Below are 21275 nucleotides of genomic sequence, written 5' to 3' on the forward strand. Positions count from 1 at the left end.
GACACTTACTGAATAACATCTTATTTGTATTGCAGACTACCCAGATGGCAGTAACTCCAGCGAGTATGTGGCCCAGCCAACCACATACCTCCCAGAGAACTTCACCTATGCCCAGAACCTCCCCTGCCCAGAGCGCTTCCCTTCTATGAGTAAGTAGACACAGTCTGCAGGTTGCTTTTTGGTGAGAAGGATTGGTGGTAAGTTGTGTGGTACGTTGAGTGGTAAGTTGATGGGTTGAGGGATGGGGGTGTTGTAAATGATGAGAGGTGGGAGTCCAGCATGATGACTGAACGTGGTGTCACCATTTTTCAGGGGGATGGCGAGTCTATTCGGAAACGTACAACTTTACCTGGTGGCTGAACATTTATTTCTGTGGGCTGTCCAAGTAAAATCTGTGTGGCACCCCCGCCTAACTCAAACCTCGTACAAATCAGTCCCCCCCTCAGTAGGGGTGTAACCTATTCACCGAAATGCAGAAGGGGATGTTGCAATCACTCCCTTGGGTCTATCTGTCATTCTGTTAGCCATAACTTCTACAGTTCTGATCTGGATGAAACATCACGCATATATGTATTTTATTTGAATACTTTCAGTGGTAAATGTTGTCCCATAGGAATGTTAAGATCCTAGAGTGTAGGGGCTGCTTTTCTCCCAAATTTTGTTTCTCAAGCCGCTCACAAAAATGTATTTGTTTTGCTCTAGCGTGTTTTAGTTTTTATTTTGACATGTGCTGGGCCCCTCTCTCTGCACTCTGACTGAGACCTAACAACCCAGCCAGGTCACAGGCAGTTCACCAGCCCTATAAGGGCACAGACACTGCTCCACTCACATTATTTTAAAGGGACAGGCACATAAATGAGCCTCATAGACTTCCACTGGGGGAGAGAGAGACACACACACACACACACACACACACACACACACACACACACACACACTAGGGCTGCACGATTTTGGGAAATAATCTAATTGCGATTTTTCTGACAGATATTGCGATTGCGATTATAATTTTTTTAAGCAGCCCCACAGAGGTTTATTGTAAAATGCGGCTTGCATCTGGCCTACGCGGTGGGTCTGTTCTGGACACAGAGTCTGAAAATGTTTCTTTTTACCTGGGAATCGATACCGGTACGGTACCCAACAGTACCTTTTTTTCTGTACTTTACTCTCCCTCTCTGAAGTAAACTTCACAACACACAATCTAAAACCCCTTACTTCCCTCTCCCAAACTGTTCCTACAAAAAAAAAATTATGTTGCATGATCATGTATATTTATTTTGTATTATACAACGGCATGCAAATTTCTCTATTCTGATTGGCTGAAACAGTCCATTTACACGTATGTATCCTTCATAATCCACGCTCCTGGTCCCAGGACCCGCCCACCACCGAATCACATCACTCCGCCGGATCACTCCGTCGGAAAAAACAAGATGGCGGACAATAATCTTTAACAAATGGATATGTTGATAGCGTCATAACGACTAAATATAAAGCGATTCTGTCAAGGGGAACGTGTTAGCCCTTTAAACAATGTTGGATGATGTAATTGATGGGTCTTGAGGCAATCTAGAACAAAAGAAAAATCGCGGTTTGATTGATAGATTAATTGATTGATTTAAATTTCTACTTCCTTCTTGCTACTGACTGCAGCGTTCTCTCTCACTGTCCGACGCGTCACGCTGGCGTACCCACAAACACACACACACACATACACACACACACACACACACACACATACACACACACACGCACACACACACTGTGACACACACACACACACACACACACGCACACACACACACACACACTCCTGTCTGCAACAGCGGGAGAGTCAGACTGAGAGAGAAGCAGCGCTGTTTTAAGTGAGCATGGTCTATTGAATTGATTGATTGGTTGATTGCTAATTTTATTACTGTACCCCTGGTTTCCAACTGGTTAAGTTTAGGCTAAAAGAAATAAATAAAAAAATAGGGCGAAGAAAACGTTTTTTTCCTATGCATTCCCTTAACAATTGTGTGTATTGAGCCGTACTGTATTGTACCCATTCTGCATCTGGTAATAAAATTTTCAATCAATCATTCCAATAATACACAGTTGGATGTGTTAGTTGGTTGGATGCACTTCAAGCTGCTTCCACATGAGGCAACTTCTCTCAATCATTCCAATAATACACAGTTGGATGTGTTAGTTTGGTTGGATGCACTTCAAGCTGCTTCCACATGGAGTTGTGGGAACTACTTTTTCTGGCGGATGGTTTTTTCAATAAATCTTCGATTAATGTGTGTTTATTGTATAGAAATAAGGTTGGATGAATCTGGCAGTTGTATAAAAGCTTTACACCACGTGCAGTCGTGATTTGTGACCAATAAACCATGCCTAGGGGGGTCTAACGACCCTCGGCTGCGCCTCGGGCCTAACAACCACCCCTAGGCATGGTTTATTGGTCACAAACCACTCCTGCGTGTGATGTAATGCTTAATTATAATTTTTTGTGTGTTTAAATATCAACATTATCTGGCAATCCTCAGTAAATACTATCAAACTCCTCTGATGTCAGACCAGATATGAGGCGCGTGCACACACACACACACACACACACACACACACACACACACACACACACACACACACACACACACACACACACACACACACACACACACACACAGAAAAGGAGAATGGCTTAAATTATTTTAGAATACTTCAGCTAATGAAGTTAAATGTTTATTATCATCAACTATCCAGTTCGTTTTTATAGTGCAACGTTTTTCTACTTTTCTACATTAATTGAACCAGTAGAGAGAGAGATGATGATTATAATGTGGATAATGTGGATAATGATGATTATAATGTGGATAATGATAATGTGGTAAATGATGATTATAATGTGGATAATGATGATTATAATGTGGATAATGATGATTATAATGTGGATAATGATAATGTGGTTAATCAGTGTTTCCCATTAATTACGTAGACTGTGGCGGCCCGCACAGTCTAGGGGCCGAGGTTCACCCACCACAGTCTCACAAAATCCTGTGGGAAACACTGGTTAATGATGCTTATAATGTGGATAATGATGATTATAATGTGGATAATGATTATGATGTGGATAATAATTATAATGTGGATACTGATTATAATGTGGATATTGACTATAATGTGGCTAATGATAAGACTGTCCACAAGCCTGTTTTGGGGATTTGAACATTCGCCAGGGTTAGTTTTTAATTATGTAAAAATGTGCTCCTAAATACTTTTTCTGGTTCAGTACTGTCGAGTATTGGCGCACATTTACGCATATAACGTAGCGCATATGCTCACATTGCTGCAGTTATTAACAGTACTGATTATGTACTAGGGATGGGCGTGAGTAATTAATCGATTACTCGTAGCTATGAGATAATCGATCTTAAATTATCTTTATGGACATTAAAATCTTTTTAAAATGTACATATTTGTTTCACATGTATGTGTAAGATTATAACTGTTTGTTGGTTTCCTTAAACATATACGTGAATGAACAAAAGAAAGTAAAAAAAAATATATATATATATATTTTTTTGAGTTTCTTTTCCCCTTTACGAGTAATACACGTTCACTCGAGTATAGCATGCGATCAATCGATCTGGATTTGTATTTAAAATACCCATCCCTACTACGTACTGGTCACGGGAGGTTTCAATAACGTTTGTATGATAATCCATTTTGTGAATACATTTATTGAAACAACATCTTTGTTGGCCGACGGCTTCTGCTATCTTAACTCTTTGGGCGCCACCCACCTTCCCCATCTGTACTGCCTGGCGCCAGCGTTATTGACCATTTTAGCGATGTTTGCAGACCAATCGTGTGTTCTGTATTATAGCTATGGAGACAATAGTATGGCTCATTTGACAGGCATTGTTCACAGTCCATAACTGACTAATCAGTTAATTTCTACATACTGTAGTTTGTGTGCTGTTCCATGCTAAACAATCGCCCCTTTTCCAAAATAATCCAGTATTTTTTCATAGGATACCAGATACGATGCGTTATGCCCAAATCGTTCTGGTTGATCGCCTGAAACCCCAAATCCTCCCAAATCAAAGGTATATACCGTAGGGCTGGGCGATAAAACGATAACGATAACTATTGCGATAAATTATTTCCTCGAAATAAACATGAAACGTGGTCGCAAAGTCTCGATATATCGATTTTCCAAGCTTGGATATGAGCACACGCACATGAGCACACGCACTAACAACCAATCAGTGAAGGAGATGGCCGACAGCGGAAGGAGACCCGGAAGGAGACCCGGAGGTAGGACTCAAGTAGTAAACAAGACTGGCTAGGCTAATTAGCTTGCACGGCGCTATTTTATAATTTACGTGCCGAGTGGGTGTGTGGCGTGAATTCTGAGGCCACGTTTATAGTAGTGTGGGGTATACAGTGGACGTCGTTGCAATGTATTGGGGCGGAACGGAGTATTTTAGGGTCATATTTAGTACATTGTCATGGAATACACCGCTTGGAAACAACAGGCTGGCTAGGATAATTAGCTTGCACGGCGCTATTTTATAATTTATGTGCCGAGTGGGTGTGTGGCGTGAATTCTGAGGGTAACGGTTAGAGTAGTGTGGGGTATACGGTGGACGTCGTTGCAATGTATTGGGGCGGAACGGAGTATTTTAGGGTCATATTTAGTACATTGTCATGGAATACACCGCTTGCTCTGGCTAACTGCTAACGTGCGCGGACTGATGACGACATCAACTCGAAAACAAGTCTATCAATAGCCCGTCCATCGGCGCCGGGCATAAGAAGTTAATTAAACTTGACAGACATTATATTGACGATAATTATCGATATCGAGTTATATGAAAATAATTTTATAATTTTATCGCGATAACGTTTTTGGCCATATCGCCCAGCCCTAATATACCATGTACATATGTGTCTTCACAAAATCATCAAGGGGGGGGGGTCGTTTTAACTAGAAGTTGCGATCGTGTTTGTCGAGCATGTTTTACGTCCGGTAAAACACGACACTGATTGTTACAAAAACATGTTTCAGGTTCAGTAAAATAGACATAGAATATACCTTACCTTAGCCAGAAGGTATTCTAAAAAGAATAATTCCCAGTGCATCGCTATCGCGATTACCCATGTATATGTCTATATGTCTATACTCGTGTATACGGGAAGTCTCCGAGGAGGAGGAGTCTTTGCAAAAAATAAAAATAAAAAAGGTGTATCCACACCAAGCTATTCCAGTTAAAAAGGTAGGCGATACTGCATTTCCAATGTAGGCAGATGAGCCAGGGAGACCTAGAGGGCTCTGGCTGACCGTATAGAACGGGATCAAAGTTCGGGTTTTGGCACTCAACGGTTGCCAAGATAACCCGACTTATCTCTGGTATGGCGCCCAATGAGTTAACGTTAGCAAGCTAAAGCCAAGGGCTGCGCTCTGCATAGCTTAACTCATCTCGCCAGCGGTTGAGCGCCATACCCGAGTATAGTCGGGGTTTCATCGTTTTTTTTTTTATTCGATTTTTTTATTCTATGCAATGTCACGGACCTCTGTGTTACCATAGGAAATCAATGAGATCCCTAGAGTGCAATACCGGCCGCATCCTGCTAGGTGGCAGTATCGCCCACCCTTTGAAACCTTATTTCACACTGTGTTACATTGTATATGGTCCGGGCGGAGAATTTAGGCCAAGCCAAGTGAATCGCTTCATCCGACCACTTCGAAACGCGTTCAGCACACTTGAGGCATATCTTGTGCCACTTCATGTCAGGGACCCGATCGACACCAATACTGGAAATCGCGATCAGACAATTGGAATATTCTTTTTGGGATACCTCCTAGTAAAGGTAAGGACTATATGACATCAATCCTACTTTGATCCAACAATGATTTCACATCGATCACAACGATCATATGTAACGTACTCCAAAACGTATGCCGTTGCTGACGATCAAAGCATCAAAAAGCGACCCCCCCCCTTTCATGCATCCATGATGGAACATAATACCTATTATATACCTTTGATTTGGAAATAGTAGTGTGTCCAGCCGAGCAACGCGAACGCTTTTAACAAAATTCACATATCGCTCCATAGCACAAAGTAATCCACAAAGTCCAGATTACCACCCATCGACTTCCACCCGCTAACTCTGCCAATTGAGTTAGTATGACGGCTGGCCCAAGCCGGAGGCAACGCCGACAGCCGGAGTCGAACCCTGTGTCTCTTGCGTTGGTGACGAGCGCAATGTCCACTGCGCCACCCAGCCGCTAAATAATTTCTTTTTTAAAACGGAGGTTCGAATCCATTAACACTTTGGTTGCCTTGGGTTAAATTAATGATATACCATAGATTGCCAGCGCTATTTGTCTATGGAGAAAGTCCCCTTCTTTGCAGGGCTATAACTTTTTTAATTCTATTGCTACATTGCCATTATTAGGGCCCATTCAAAGTCCTATATGTATTGTTCATTGTGTAGCAACGTTAAACTTTTTCATTCACATATTCATAGTAAAGTATGGTCTAATGTATAAGTATGTTTTCATCTCTTTCTGCAGCTTTCTCCAGAACGTGATATATAGCCCCAAATGCATTATATTGATGATGAAATACAGTTTGATGGCAATCAGCGCGATATAAAAAATTCCAACTAGACGTACTTCTAGAAGTTACTACACGTCATCTGATGTTGACCGGATGGGCGAGGGGGCGTTTATAATTCCGTGGGCAGCGTTATACCAATCATCTAATGTGGGTCAAATGTTGATAATAGCAGTTAGTATCTAAGACGGTAACGTTACACGCTGAAACTCACCCCAGTCTCCGCGCGCCGTTGGGCGATCATCGTCGAGTAGAAATTTTATCATTATGGGATATATTTTTACCCGGTCCATCTTCAGCTTGTATAATGGTATATACGTCCAAATCATGTTGTTTATCGAGTTATTGCCAATCGATCACCGTGTAGCGTGACGAGCCAGAGTCCCATGAACCATAGCGAGCGCCCGGAAGTACTACGGTCGTCATGACAACCTCTATTCAATATCCTGTGTGGCGATTGCGCCGATCGGCCACCAGATGGCGCTCCTGAACCGCCAGAGAGCTCAGTGGGTCCTGCTGGTGGATCTCAGGCCAGCGGAGGGGGAATATGAATCCGATCGCAGATTTTTGAAATATTGATATAAGGACGCTGTACAGCGTCCCCCGGCAACTTTAGCATGGCCAGCAAAGACGTGAAAAGACGTGTCCCGGCAGTCAAAGTGTTAATTAAGATTTGAATGCCAACGTAACAAACGACGGTCCGAACGTGGCTAATGATTATAATGTGGATAATTATGATTATAATGTGGATAATGATTATAATGTGGATAATGATAATGTGGCTAATGATGATAATGTGGATAATGATTCGATGTTGATAATGATTATAATGTGGATAATGTGGTTAATGATTATTATAATGTGGATAATGATTATTATAATGTGGATAATGATGCTTATAATGTGGATAATGATGCTTATAATGTGGATAATGATTTTGTATGTGGATAATGATTATGATGTGGATACTGATTATAATGTGGATACTGATTATAATCTGGATAATGTAGGGCTGGGCGATTAATCGATTGTATGGATTAATTCGAATGAATGATTTAGGACGATTTTGAAAAATTAAATCGATTTTCAAAACAAAAAAAAATCACCTTTTATTTTACAAAAAGTGATGTTTGGTGGAAGTTGATTTGCACTTTATTAATCCCAATAGGGAAATTCATTCTTGTTTGATGATCAAGAGACACCTTTTATTTGTTTTAAGTGAAGTTTGGTGAAAAAGCAAGTTATTGCACTATTAATCCCAATAGGGACATTCATCTTTGTTTGATCAAGAGTAACCTTTTATATATATATATTATTATATATTTTTTTTAAGTGAATATTGGTGAAAGTTAGGTTTGCACTTCAATCCCAATAGGGAAATTCATCTTGGTTTGATCATTCTTTTGTGTCAAATAAAAACAAAGGTTATTTGAATGATTTCCTTGGCGTTTCTAGTTTTCAAGAGAGAAAAAAAATCGATTAAAATCGGAAATCGGATTAATTTTTTTAAATCTGAGATTAATTTTTTAGGCCATATTGCCCAGCCCTAGGATAATGATTATAATGGGGATAATGATTATAATTATAACGTGGATAATGATTATGATGTGGATAATGATGATGTGGATAATGATGATGTGGATAATGATTATAATGTGGATAATGATAATAATTATTAAAGTCCATCACCACTGTCCCATCTCCACTGACCATCTCCACTGACCATCACCACTGTCCCATCTCCACTGACCATCTCCACTGACCATCTCCACTGTCCCAGCTCCACTGACCATCTCCACTGAAGCAGTTGTTGGTTCAATATTTAGATATGTATAGAGGGAACACTTCTGAAAGATTCTCTTCCTCGCGGCCCGGGTCAGATGATCTTCTACAACATAAACATGTGAAGGGGAGATTGACTGTTCTTATGTGTATACTGCCACCAACGCAACTACTCTCATTCAAAAGAAGCAACTACACCCATTCAAAAGAAGGGGAAACCTGTGTTTTCTCCCCTTATTGTCTAACCCTAACCCTAACATAAGATGAGATATTCCATTATTGAGCTATCATAGCAGCATGGGGGAGGGGCAGGGTATGGGCAGGGTAATAGTAATACAATAAATATAGGTAATAAAAAATAAAAAATATTAATAAAAGTAAACCGTAGACAAAAAGGTGCAGATGAGGGTCTGTATACCCTATCGGTTATAATACACACTTCTAGAGTGCAGGGTTTAGTAGTTGAGAGTCAGGCATTTCTAACAGTTCTCCGGTTCTACGCCATCAGTTCTCCAGCTATGACCACACATATTTAGTCTGATTTGCATTGAACTAAGCTTGAGGAAAGTCCCATAAGCCCTTTGTTGCTAATGTTAGAACTGAAATGTGTTGTTTTGAAAGTAGAGCTCAGCTCAACAGCTCAACTAGCTAAAGTCCAGCCGTGACGTCCATCCCCACGACAACAGGCCTAGAGTCACAATATTGCAATATCGTGATATTAGATTAAATTCAAATCTATTGTCATACAGTAAATAACGAAAATAAGTTTGGCAGCCAACCAGAGTGCAAATGGAACGGTAAAGTGCAATAGTAATATACAATGTCCAGGGCCCTATTCCCCGTACCTGGTTCAACTAAGTCGATCAAAAGTCCCATTATCCAGATTCAATTAACCTGATGTTTGAATCCATGCTTTCCCTGTTCCTCGAAGGTGGATTCAGTCTTGTTAATTCGAACCAGACTTGATGCTCAGGATCAGTGCACGCGGCCGCCTCAGCTGAAAAGACAGCAGGTGTCGATCACAGAAATCCAAATTTTCTAACGGCATTGATTGATTGATTGATTTAAAACTTTATTAACATATTGCAGAATGGGTACAATACAGTACGGCTCAATAGCCTCGCCGACAAGTTAAATGCATAACCTATAGGCTAATGTTAAGTCCCTCATTATCCCAATCAATCAGATTATATTTCTTTAAATGTGCTGCTGGCAGTAGGCTTAATGGAATGAATAATCGAATGAGATCTATTGCTAGCGAAAATAATTAGTTAAACTCTTTCAGAATAAGTAGATACAAACAAGCCCAAAGAGTATCTAATTGATACGAATTAATAGATGCTTATGAGGATATCTGTACTGTATGCGCTCGGCAGGTAACATGTACTTTATATATAAATACAGTTTTCAAGGCGTGACTCCCGAAATAACGTGTCAGAGAGGCTTGGAGCCGGCTATACAGTTTCACTATTAATCAGGTTTTAATCTGTTTCGGACATAATCCATATGCATTGAATTGATTAACCTTTGGTTTATACCAGTGACACATGTTCATCATCAGATAACAGTGCTTGAACAGATAAATGCATTTTCTCAAATGCATTAATGTCAACGGCTCATTCAATTTCTCAAACAGCGCATCTCATCAGACATTTTAATCCCAGTTACAATATCACAATAACGTGTGAGTGACAGTGATACAATTCAACAATCCACAGATTCAGATTCCTCGTAATTCATAATCCACAATCCACGCATAGACACTTCAATTTATGCTTGAATGAAACACAATCCGGACTCTCAGTTAATCAAATACATCCACAGCAGAGAATATGAAACTAATCAGAGCCAAACGCCCGTTTCATTCATTAAAAATATCCCTGCGGTTTATGAGGCGTACTCGGATTATACAGCTTATTTTGATTATGCTGAATACTTTGAAAACAAATTGAATAAGATGGAAGAGCCTGAGTAACAAATGTCATTGACTATATGAATCAAATATATACTGTATGATCAATGCAATGTGATGTTCATTATGACACAAAATAAAAGAAAGTTCAAAAAAGAATAAAAAATCCCAGCAGGATTCACATTTGCAATGCGCCGTTATTAAAATAACCACATGCAGTGTGTATCGTGACTCCGAGCGCCGTATCCGTATAAATATGACGTGCATTATTTAGGACAAAGTAAATCTATAGGCTGAATATGATTTATTATCAGCATTTAGGTCTATTATTTTACATTTCAAAAGCCCCCTCTAGGAAAACGAAGCACAAAAACATAATTTAGAATGGTATAATGCAGATCTACACTGTGGTAATTATTTCAGGAAGCGAGCTGGCATTTCTTTGCGAGGGTGTGGCCATGGTTCATCCAGCTAACTGAAATTAACCCTGCTCCGGACCAGGTTCAAACTTTCTGATCTGTTACCATGGCGATTTAGAAAATCCGACGTCGGGGAACGGAAATGTCTGGCTTAAGTCAAGCTATGCTGAAAATTATCCGGCTCACTCAGTTAGCCAGGTACGGGGAATAGGGCCCAGGTTATTAAACTGGATATAAAATATATAAATGCGTACTACAGTACTGAGTAATAGTGCTAATCAGATGTACAGTGTTATATTATTGTGTACAGTGATACAGGTATAAAGCCACTATGGTAGTAAGTAGGGCTGACCCCTATTAATCGATTAGTCGACTAATCGGTCGAAAGGGGCCGTAGTCGACTGGCCAACCTCTTAGTCGAATATAATAAAAAAAAAAAAAAAAGTATTAATTATTATTATTTTTTTTTATCATTCTTTCCAAAAGAAAATAGGCCTAGAAGTGTGGCTAACGCTAATGGCACGCATACCAGAGGCTAACTGCCTATGAAAACAGGCACAGAGGCACTGAAAGAGGATTTCACCCATCTAATGAACACACTAGACTAGACAAATATCAAGATGTATCCATCAGTGGACCAATTGCATGCTTTTGCAGAGGACCAGAAGCCTTCAGTCGACTCCTTCAGACATTAAGCACCCCCCACAGCCCAAATGAAAAAAAGAAAAAAACTTTAAAAATATTATTTTTTTTTATTTTTTTTTAAGTCGACCAATAGTCGACTAACGGCAAATTTTGGCCAATCCTAGTCGACCATCCAAATCCTTAGTCGGGGACAGCCCTAGTAGTAAGTTGTACTGGCCAGTGGTATAATTAGTAAGAGTAGGTAAAGGATATGTACATATATAAATATACTTTCTACAGATATGTAAAAAGGATTATATGCAGGTATGTACAGACGGATGTGGATAAATATATATATATGGTGTGTATATACAGAATTATTGTACATACTATCATACATAGTTCTATACGGTTATATGCAGGTGTAAAAATGCGTATATAGAAAGCGATATACTGATTTATTACCTTTTTATTTTCTTTCTTTTTTGGAACTAACTTTATTTAGGTTTACTTTATTTGATCAAGGGGGACAGCGTACATTAATAAAACATTTTACAAATGTAAATACACCCAATTTTAGCCAAAAGGCAAATTTCCATTGGCAGTCCCCCTGCCAGAAGGTACAGGCTAAAATCCTGTGTGAAAAAGGGTTAGCAATGAAAACAATAAAATCAAGATAAATATCATTAGAATAAAAACACAACAAAAGCACATAGAACATACGATAGGGATACATGGCACAATACAGTCATGGACACCAGGACAGAGCACATGACATATTAGAAGACCCATTAGAAATAATGATTGATTTAGTATCTAACTTTATTTGATCACATACAATCTCGAACATTCCTTGACAACAAAGCTCATTGCACATTTTCAAAGTTCTTAAAGGAAAACTCCAAAATGTTGGGAAATTAGCTTATTTGGCATCTACCCTGGAGTTAGACAAGAAGATACATACCCTTTTTCTTATCTGTGCATAGAGTAGGAAGACGTGCATTGTTAGCCTAGCTTAGCGTCAGTCACTGGAAGTAGGTTCCTCCATTAGCCTAGTTCCAAACGTCTTCCTACTCCTACTGCATGCACAGAGAAGAAAAAGGTATGCATCTTCTTGTCTAACTCCAGGGTAGATGGCAAATAAGCTAATTTCCCAAAATGTTGGAGTTTTCCTTTAAGAGGGGGAAAAACATTTGAAATATATAGTAAATAAATCTAAAAATAATAAATTAATAAACCACAAGGGGGATATTTATTAAGTATTCTTCTATGCAGCCAGATACAGAATTACAGGCGCCCCTCTCTGCACAAAAATATACATTTTCATTTGCAATAGGGCAGTAATGTCTTCCTTTATGTCCACCCGTCTCGTCTCAGTCTCTCTCCATTGTGCACTGTAGGTGGTTGATTTTGCAAACAAGAAATAGTTATAATTTTCCTTGCAATTGGGCGGCTGGGTGGCGCAGCGGACATTGCACTTGTGGTGGTAATCTGGACATTGTGGACAGCGACTCCTACAGGTCGGTTGGGTGATGCCTGCACAGCAGAGACAGGAAATGGCGGGGTAGTGTGAGCCTCCCACACGTTACACCTCGCCAATGAGAGTCCGCGCTGGCAGGTGAAAAGATGTGACAGGCTGCCTCCTCGTGTATCGGAGGGGACACGTGATGCAAGGCTTCTATCCTCCCTACAACCGGCCAGTGGGGGGCATATGCGAACAACGTTCAAGACGGGAGGGGAGAATTGGCACAGCGAAATTGGGATGGGAGAAAAATAGAAAAAGTGGATACAATTTTTTCTCTCTCTTGCAATTACATTTACATTACATTTAGTGATTTTGCTGACTCTTTTATCCAAAGCGACTTACAAGTTCTGTACGACAAGACATCAGGAAGGGCACAACTTCAGCTGAGTAACAATGTTCATCAAAGTGTTGAGTGCTACAGTGTAGGTTTGTTTATTAGGAAGTGCATGACAGTAAGGTTAGATATATATATTTATTTCTTTTTTTTGTCAGATAAAGGTTGAAGAAGTGCGTCGGGTTTCCGCTGTCCTAACTGGGGTGGGTAGTTCATCCACCATTGTGGGGCAAGGACTGAGAAAAGGCAGGTTCTCCTTGATGACCCTCCCGGAGCTCGGATAGGAGTGGGTCTGAGACGGCCAGAAGATGTAGAGCGTAGGGGTCTTGAGGGTGTGTAGTTAAAGACCATTGACCGGGGGTAGGCGGGAGCGCTTCCCTTTGCCGCACGGTATGCCAGGTCGAGGGCCTTGAAGCTGATTCGTGCAGCAATGGGGAGTCAGTGCAGGTCCCTAAGAAGTGGGGTGACATGGGCCGACTTCGGTAGGTTTGAGATCAGGCAGGCGGCTGCGTTCTGAATGAGTTGAAGAGGCTTGGTGGCAGTGGCCGGGAGGCCAGCAAGCAGTGTGTTGCAGTAGTCGAGGCGGGAGATGACTGTTGATTGGACGAGGAGTTGGGTGGCTTCTTTTGTCAGGAAGGTGCGGATCCTTCTGACGTTGCTCAGGAGGAATCTGCAGGTTCTGGTTGTCGCTGCGATGTGAGCAGAGAAGTTCAACTGGTCGTCGAGGACAACACCAAGGTTCTTGGCGGTCGTGGACGCGGTCACAGCTGCATTCTCGACTGTGATGGAAAGGTCGGTCAGGGGGGAGGATTTGGCCGGCAGGTGGAGCAATTCTGTTTTGCTTAGGTTCAGTTTGAGGTGGTTGGTCGTCATCCAGGCGGAGATGTCGGACAGACAGGCCGAGATCCGCTCAGAGATGTGGATATCTGAGGGAGGGAAGGAGAGGAAGAGTTGAGTATCATCGGCATAACAATGATACGAGAAGGCATGAGACGTGATAATGTTACCCAGTGATTTAGTGTAGAGGGAGAAGAGAAGGGGTCAATTAACATTAATGCCCTAAAGATATACAAGTAATTCCCATTGAGTATATCTCCTCGTATACAGTACATCCCAACATATTTATTCAATGATTTCTATTACTGTAAAATGGGATTGTCAAGCAATTATTTGAATCACTTTAAATAATGGAAAAGTCACTTTAAAGGAAGGAGGTATTGTATAGTTTGATACATTAAGTATAAAAATGGCGGAGTTAAAATAGTAAATTGTATATTGTATAGTAGTGTACATAGGAACCAGTTTCTCAGGAACTTAGCATGTCTTTTTTTATCATGCACATCTTGTGTCTTACCTATTTGATTTTTTTTTTCTATGCCTATTTTTATTGTATTTTGCACATCGATGCGGGCATGACCACCCATATGTCACTGTATGCCCTGGTATGTATGTGACAAATAAACCTTGATTCTTGATTCTTATTTGTATTTTATCTTGTTATATATAATGTATTTTAAATATCGATACTTCATACGTAACTATTGTTATATCGGCACACACATTATGGCAATATATTGCTTTTGATATATATATTTTTACCTCTATAAGCCAATAAATTGAATGGTTCTATTGTGTCTCTACAGAGGGTCCTATTAATTTAATGGTTTCTATTGTATCTCTACAGTGAGCCCTATGAATTGAATGGTTTCTATTGTGTCTCTACAGAGAGCCCTATTAATTTAATGGTTTCTATTGTGTCTCTACAGAGAGCCCTATGAACTGAATGGTTTCTATTGTGTCTCTACAGAGTGTCATATTGAATGGTTTCTATTGTGTTTCTACAGAGAGCCCTATGAACTGAATGGTTTCTATTGTGTGTCTACAGAGTGTCATATTGAATGGTTTATATTGTGTCTCTACAGAGAGCCATATGAATTGAATGGTTTATATTTAGTCTACAGAGGGTCCTATGAATTGAATGCTTTCTATTGTCTCTACAGAGGGTCCTATGAATTGAATGCTTTCTATTGTCTCTACAGAGAGCCCTATGAATTGAATGGTTATATTGTGTCTCTACAGAGGGTCCTATGAATTGAATGGTTTCTATTGTCTCTACAGAGGGTCCTATGAATTGAATGGTTTCTACTGTGTCTCCACAGAGGGTCCTATAGATGTTAACATGACTGAAATCCCCATGGAGGAGATGGAGATCAAGTTATCCAAGTATTTCTCCATTCAGTTTGGGGGCCACTGGAAACCACACGACTGCCGCCCGCGCTGGAAGGTGAGTGTCATCTGAACACAAACTGCTTATGGTCATTGAACAGATGGGTTCAGATCTGTTAAATGAACGTTCAATATTCAATATCTATTTGAGTTGTAAAAAGAAAAATCCGATTAGACATTTGATTGTGAAAATGCATGAACAAATATTTAGAAAACTGAAAAGAAGTCTCAAATCTGTCAGATCACAATGTGCCACCGCCTTTTTACTGACATGCTTGCAGGAGGGTTAGGGTTAAACGTGTCACTGACTGATTGATCTTTTAAATTTACACTGCATCTGTTATGAGTCTGTTGTTATATGAACCCTTGTTGTTGTTATATGTTATATGAACCCTTCATGAATCCCTCTGGTATTTTCCACTATATATAGCTTCTTGCAGGTGGGGGGCTTGTCTAACTTTTCTTAGCTTGTCTTAGGTCCATGTGGTTTGATAATTGCCTGTTCCGTAGCTCAAAGCATCTCTCATTGTATTAGTTTGCCCTCTTGTGGACTTAACATTCAATAACACAGGCTGAAAGTTGGTAAAATTGTGATATGTAATTCAACATAATTTTTTTTCAATATATATTCCAAGAATCCAATATGTTCAAATTTAACATTACAAAATATATATTTTGGAATGAATAATCAAACGTAATTTGTTTGTTTGTTTATTTATCAGAGTTAGGCTTTTCTTTCCATATTGCCCAGGCAACAATTGATTGAACCTTTAGGTTATCTTGGCTCAGCAGGGGTCATGAATGTGCTCTTACCGTTCTGCTGCTGATGTAGGTGGCTGTCCTGATTCCATTCCGAAACCGCCTGGAGCACCTGCCCATCCTGCTGGAACACCTCACCCCCATGCTCCAGAGGCAGCGGCTGCAGTTCGCCTACTACGTCATTGAGCAGGTACTGAAGAGCATCCTGATGTCCAGGGGACAGTTAACAGTTTTGTCTGGGACACAATAGTGTATGGTCCTGGGATGCTAGATGAAAAGAAAAAACGGTGAAGTCGCATGAAACCACACTTTTAGTATTCGTGGTAGGGCTGACCCCTATTAATCGATTAGTCGACTAATCGGTCAAAAGGAGCCGTAGTCGACTGGCCAACCTCTTAGTCGAATATAATAAAAAAATATATATATATATTATTTTTATCATTCTTTCCAAAAGAAAAGAGGCCTACTGTAGAAGCGTGGCTAACGCTAATGGCACGCATACCAGAGGCTAACTGCCTACGAAAACAGGCACAGAGGCACTGAAAGAGGATTTCACCCATCTAATGAACACACTAGACTAGACAAATATCAAAATGTATCCATCAGTGGACCAATTGCATGCTTTTGCAGAGGACAAGAAGCCGTCAGTCGACTCCTTCAGACATTAAGCACCCCCCCACAGCCCAAATGGAATGATAATAATAAAAAAAAAATTATTACATTTTTTTTAAGTTCGACTAACGGCAAATTTTTGCCAATCCTAGTCGACCATCCAAATCCTTAGTCGGGGACAGCCCTAATTCGTGGTAGTGGTGTTTCTTTCAGTTTGGGATGGTTCCAGGACAGGTGGCCTCGTGTCCCAGTATTGGTTCTTGGTATAAATTAGTTAATAGAATATAATGTCTTATTCATACTTTCGCACTCTCACATTGTGGACGAGTGAGCCCCCCTCCTCCTCCACCACAAGCTTCCCCCCTCTCGCGGCTCGCGAGCCTTCAGACTCCTTTGGCAATCTGCGCATGCGTATGGGGAGTAGGTGCTGAAAAAGTGACTAAAGCTCGGCCGAGAAAGTTCTGATCAATTTGGAATTGGTCGCGCCGTGTTCAGGAGACTCAGGCGTATAAAAGTCTATTCGATCATGTCTCCAGCACCCCCACAGCCGTAGCTAGTGCTACAACCGCTTATATCAAGGCTCTCATCTACATTCATTCATTTGCTCCCCCCGCTCTCTCCTCCATGATTTCAGAATCCCGGAAGTGTGGTGGTGGTCTCACAGACACACACACGCACGCGGGCTACAGATTTGTATTATGTCTCACTCCGCTGACATAACAATGCACAGCAATATACCCAATATAATATATTATATTATGTAAGGGATAATGTATAGCTACGAGGTCATTGTCGCAAAATAATTGACCGACACGTAGTTTAAAATACCGAGCCGCCTCGGCGAGGTGTTTTAAACGTCAGTGAAGGTCAATTATTTTGCGATGATGACCGAGTAAAGCTATACATTATCCCGCTTATTACATGGCTAACTTACTAACAATATACCTAATTCATTTGACAAATCGCAGTTCTGTGGCTCTGTCAGCCCAAATAAAGTGATTATTATTATCGCGGGCAGCCTCTTTTCTGGCTCCGCTGTAATCGTCACACACACTCCGCTGTCAGTGCAGCCGCGGCAGGTGTGTCTGATTTGCTGCACTGATGTGGGCTTGATTGCGAACAGCTGCGCACATCGGTCATTATTGTCCCACAGCGGTCATTATTGTGTAATAATGACTGCTGTCGGGGGGCTATTGACCAATCACAAGCAAGCATTTCGACGAATGTGAAAACGCCATGTAATAATAATATATAATATTAGTATACGACTTTGGATGTTCTTTACTATCTTGGCTAGGAAAGTCTTTGTCTTGTTTTGGTCTGTACACTAGTTCTACCTGTGTGTGTGTGTGTGTGTGTGTGTGTGTGTGTGTGTGTGTGTGTGTGTGTGCAGAATGGCAGCCAGCCCTTCAACAGAGCCATGCTGTTTAACGTGGGCTTCCTGGAGGCCATGAAGGACCTGAACTGGGACTGCATGATCTTCCACGACGTGGACCACATCCCAGAGAACGACCGCAACTACTACGGCTGTGGTCAGATGCCGCGTCACTTCGCCGCCAAGCTGGATAAGTACATGTACTTGTGAGTCACCCGCCGGACTGATGATGCTGACGGGGTGCCGGGGGGGGTAATAAAAAATATATAGAAAGAAAGGAATGTAAATAAAACCAATACCAATTACCAATACACCCTATAATAGCGCCTTGGGTCTCCTGAAAGGCGCTATATAAATTTAAGATATTATTATTATTATTATTATTATTATTATTATTATTATTATTATTATAATATGCAATTGAAATAACTATTAAAACGATTATCACACCAATATCTATTCACCATAATACAGAATCAGTGAGAGCCCTGCAACTACTGGGTGTCCTTAGCAGCAGGCAAAATCACTCTTCGCCAATAGTGAAGGGCTTTTTGGCTTTAGCAATGCGGTCAGCCACTGAGAATGATGCTTTCAGCGCAGACACATTTATTGAAGTTGGTGCCCCAATAATTGCTTCTGTCCTTCATGTTCAATTTATTTATTTATTTTTTAAATCCAAGGGCTTGTCTTTTAATGCAAGGTGCTTGGTCTCTCTCTCCTGTTGCGATGAACCAGTAGTTTAAGTAGGACTCTTGGTATTTTCTTTTAAATGCAGCTTTCTTTTTTTCTGGCACTCTGACTGAGACCCTCATCGTTGGCTCTTTCTCCCTTTTCAAAGAAGCTCTCCAGTGACATTTGTTTGCGGGCCATTTTAGTAAGGTTAGCTTGCCGACGTACTGGTGCACATAAAAAACTGCGACTGTGTCAAGTACGCCGGTCTTCTGGTCATCTTGTCCTCTGGTCTTCTGGTCATCTTGTCTCCTGGTCTTCTGGTCCTCTTGTCTTCTGGTCATCTTGTCCTCTTGTCTTCTGGTCATCTTGTCCTCTTGTCTTCTGGTCATCTTGTCTTCTGGTCATCTTGTCCTCTTGTCTTCTGGTCCTCTTGTCTTCTGGTCATCTTGTCCTCTTGTCCTCTTGTCTTCTTGTCCTCTTGTCTTCTGGTCCTCTTGTCTTCTGGTCATCTTGTCCTCTTGTCTTCTTGTCCTCTTGTCCTCTTGTCTTCTGGTCATCTTGTCCTCTTGTCTTCTGGTCCTCTTGTCTTCTGGTCATCTTGTCCTCTTGTCTTCTGGTCATCTTGTCCTCTTGTCTTCTTGTCCTCTTGTCTTCTGGTCCTCTTGTCCTCTTGTCTTCTGGTCATCTTGTCCTCTTGTCTTCTTGTCCTCTTGTCTTCTGGTCATCTTGTCCTCTTGTCTTCTGGTCATCTTGTCTTCTGGTCATCTTGTCCTCTTGTCTTCTGGTCATCTTGTCTTCTGGTCATCTTGTCCTCTTGTCTTCTGGTCCTCTTGTCCTCTTGTCTTCTGGTCCTCTTGTCTTCTGGTCATCTTGTCTTCTGGTCATCTTGTCCTCTTGTCTTCTGGTCATCTTGTCTTCTGGTCATCTTGTCTTCTGGTCATCTTGTCTTCTGGTCATCTTGTCCTCTTGTCTTCTGGTCATCTTGTCCTCTTGTCTTCTGGTCATCTTGTCTTCTGGTCATCTTGTCTTCTGGTCATCTTGTCCTCTTGTCTTCTGGTCATCTTGTCCTCTTGTCTTCTTGTCCTCTTGTCTTCTGGTCATCTTGTCTTCTGGTCATCTTGTCCTCTTGTCTTCTGGTCATCTTGTCCTCTTGTCTTCTGGTCATCTTGTCCTCTTGTCTTCTGGTCATCTTGTCCTCTTGTCTTCTGGTCCTCTTGTCTTCTGGTCATCTTGTCCTCTTGTCTTCTTGTCCTCTTGTCTTCTGGTCCTCTTGTCTTCTGGTCATCTTGTCCTCTTGTCTTCTGGTCATCTTGTCCTCTTGTCCTCTTGTCTTCTGGTCATCTTGTCTTCTGGTCATCTTGTCCTCTTGTCTTCTGGTCCTCTTGTCTTCTGGTCATCTTGTCCTCTTGTCCTCTTGTCTTCTGGTCATCTTGTCTTCTGGTCATCTTGTCCTCTTGTCCTCTTGTCTTCTGGTCCTCTTGTCTTCTGGTCATCTTGTCCTCTTGTCTTCTGGTCCTCTTGTCTTCTGGTCCTCTTGTCTTCTGGTCATCTTGTCCTCTTGTCCTCTTGTCTTCTGGTCCTCTTGTCTTCTGGTCATCTTGTCCTCTTGTCCTCTTGTCTTCTGGTCATCTTGTCTTCTGGTCATCTTGTCCTCTTGTCCTCTTGTCTTCTGGTCCTCTTGTCTTCTGGTCATCTTGTCCTCTTGTCTTCTGGTCCTCTTGTCTTCTGGTCCTCTTGTCTTCTGGTCCTCTTGTCTTCTGGTCCTCTTGTCTTCTGGTCATCTTGTCCTCTTGTCTTCTTGTCCTCTTGTCCTCTTGTCTCCTGGTCCTCTTGTCTTCTGGTCATCTTGTCCTCTTGTCTTCTGGTCCTCTTGTCTTCTGGTCATCTTGTCCTCTTGTCTTCTGGTCCTCTTGTCTTCTGGTCATCTTGTCCTCTTGTCCTCTTGTCTTCTGGTCATCTTGTCCTCTTGTCTTCTTGTCTTCTGGTCATCTTGTCCTCTTGTCCTCTTGTCTTCTGGTCATCTTGTCCTCTTGTCTTCTTGTCTTCTGGTCATCTTGTCCTCTTGTCTTCTGGTCATCTTGTCTTCTGGTCATCTTGTCCTCTTGTCTTCTGGTCATCTTGTCCTCTTGTCTTCTGGTCCTCTTGTCTTCTGGTCATCTGGTCTCGAAGCGTGATTAGCTGTGCTTATTGTTTGCCATGTAACAGACCAACTTGTGTTCCAAGCACAACAAATGTTCTGTACAGTTGACCCATTTCCCACTGATCATTCAATGAAAACCTATAGGTTGTGGATAAAGTTTATATCTGTGTTAATATCTCAGTCCGTCCTCTTGGTTTCCAGACCAAGCACAAGACCCAACTGTAATGTATAGAGCTATGTCAAACTGGAACAAACTGCCATTACATCTAACACATATTACC

General features: G+C 41.2%; 1 protein-coding gene across 1 annotated transcript in view; it reads left to right on the forward strand.

Moving 5' to 3' along the window:
- The window catches only part of b4galt6 (UDP-Gal:betaGlcNAc beta 1,4- galactosyltransferase, polypeptide 6), a 50658-nt gene that overhangs the window by 13387 nt on the left and 15996 nt on the right, over positions 1–21275 (forward strand). Inside the window, exons 3-6 of the mRNA XM_084308996.1 lie at positions 36–149; positions 15370–15494; positions 16269–16385; positions 18201–18388. Coding sequence (XP_084165122.1) covers positions 36–149; positions 15370–15494; positions 16269–16385; positions 18201–18388 — 544 coding nt within the window. The remainder of the gene's footprint in view (positions 1–35; positions 150–15369; positions 15495–16268; positions 16386–18200; positions 18389–21275) is intronic.

Source organism: Notolepis coatsorum (genome assembly GCF_963971535.1).
Source record: "Notolepis coatsorum genome assembly, chromosome: 2".
In the NCBI taxonomy this organism is placed as follows: Eukaryota; Metazoa; Chordata; class Actinopteri; order Aulopiformes; family Paralepididae; genus Notolepis; species Notolepis coatsorum.